Genomic DNA, 1,530 nt, shown 5'->3' on the forward strand with positions numbered 1-1,530 from the left:
GTGGAGTGCGTCGAACTCCAGGCTCCGAGGAAGCAAGCGCCAGCTTTGCACATTGCGACGACTTCACCCTGACGACCCTGGACAGGTAGAACGGGTGGTGAGGATACACATGTTCCGCCTGCGGGGCTCGAGCCCGCGACTGCGCCTCCACCAAAGGAACCAAAGCGGTCGCGGAGCGTTAAGTATCCGTGTTTACTCGCGTTGTGGTCCTCTGTGTACGTGGCGTTGGCACAGCCCCCAACAGGGCTGGTGGCGTGGGCAATTAACACCCACCTGTCGCCGTGCGTGTTGGATCGGTAAGGGTATTGGGACTGACGTTCTCGAATGCCCGACTACCGGCAAGAGTACCGCCTCAGCATGCAGATGATCGGGTCCAACCCCTGGCCATGCGCCGTGCAACACCCACGCGCTGGTGATTCAACACCCGTCGATAAGTTTCCTCCAGGGCGCACACGCAATTGAACCATGGACCTGCTGATCTGCAGTCAGCCACTCTACTCCTGAGCTATATACCCAATTCGGTCTGGCAGGAGGGCTCCGACGTTACGTTTACCTATGCCGTCCGACTAGGAGTGGATTGGCCAGTGAACCCGCAAGACCTACGCGCTTCCGACCACCAACCTGTGAGTGCTCCTTATCGTGCATTTGGCGGACAACCCGGGGGGTGGGAATTGGATGCCCTGGGCACGCAGTGTTAACTGCAACCAACCACACGCCGGAACCTATAACTGCAGCGAAACCACCAGCAAGGGAGCTGCTTCCCGGTCTTGGAGAAAAACGGGGTGTCCAACGCCAGCATCATTCGCAACGCTGCCTGCGACACCCCGTACCACCCGAGGCCCCATACCGCCCGTTGCTGCGGGCGCTGTAGCTGAGTCAGTAGAGCGCGAGACTCTTAATCTTTCAGTCGCGGGTTGGAGCCCCGCAAGCGGTTGTAAAGCTCTGTTGCTCCTCTTTCCACTCGTATGTTGCTGTCTTGCGTATCAGTTTCGTCAGTGGTTGGGTGACGGCTGCGGAATTCGGTATGAAGCTGCGGTAGTAGCCGGCCATTCCTAACACTTGTCGTAATCCTTTCACGTCGGAGGGGGCCTTTAGCGCGTCGATTACTTCGATTTTCCTGGTCTGCGGGGCTATTTGGCCTTCGGTTATTGTGTGTCCTAGATATTCGATTTGGTTTGGGAGGAACGAACATTTTGACAATCGTAGTCGTAGTCCGCTGTTCTTAAGTCTTGCCAGTACTTCTACTAGTGATTCGAAGATTCGTTCTAGTGTCGCCGTGTGGATGAGGATATCATCCAGATATACTAGTAGCAACCGAAGCAATCACCGTAGGCATAGTTTGACAGAACTGCCTGTCAAACGCATTGGTTTGTTCCTCAGTCCAAATAAAGTTTTGATCCCTTCTCAACAATTTAGACAAAGGCAGAGGGATTTTAGCATAATTCGGAATAAATGCCCTGTAATAGCCCATAATTCCAAGAACTCTTCTGACTCCACTCTTATCAACGGGAGGCAACAACAACCTAATAG

At 54.2% G+C, this 1,530-nt stretch overlaps 1 protein-coding gene across 1 annotated transcript; it reads right to left on the bottom strand.

Annotated features, from left to right (window-relative positions):
* Positions 1–903: 903 nt before the first annotated feature.
* Positions 904–1,471, bottom strand: GNI_220830 (hypothetical protein; the record flags this gene model as incomplete). The annotated part of the gene is made up of 2 exons (XM_011135600.1): positions 904–1,241; positions 1,306–1,471. 2 exons carry the CDS (start codon positions 1,469–1,471, stop codon positions 904–906), a joined length of 504 nt encoding a protein of 167 aa, XP_011133902.1.
* Between the last annotated feature and the right edge of the window lie 59 nt (positions 1,472–1,530).

The sequence above is a fragment of the Gregarina niphandrodes genome (assembly GCF_000223845.1).
Source record: "Gregarina niphandrodes unplaced genomic scaffold scaffold00180, whole genome shotgun sequence".
Classification (NCBI taxonomy): domain Eukaryota; phylum Apicomplexa; class Conoidasida; order Eugregarinorida; family Gregarinidae; genus Gregarina; species Gregarina niphandrodes.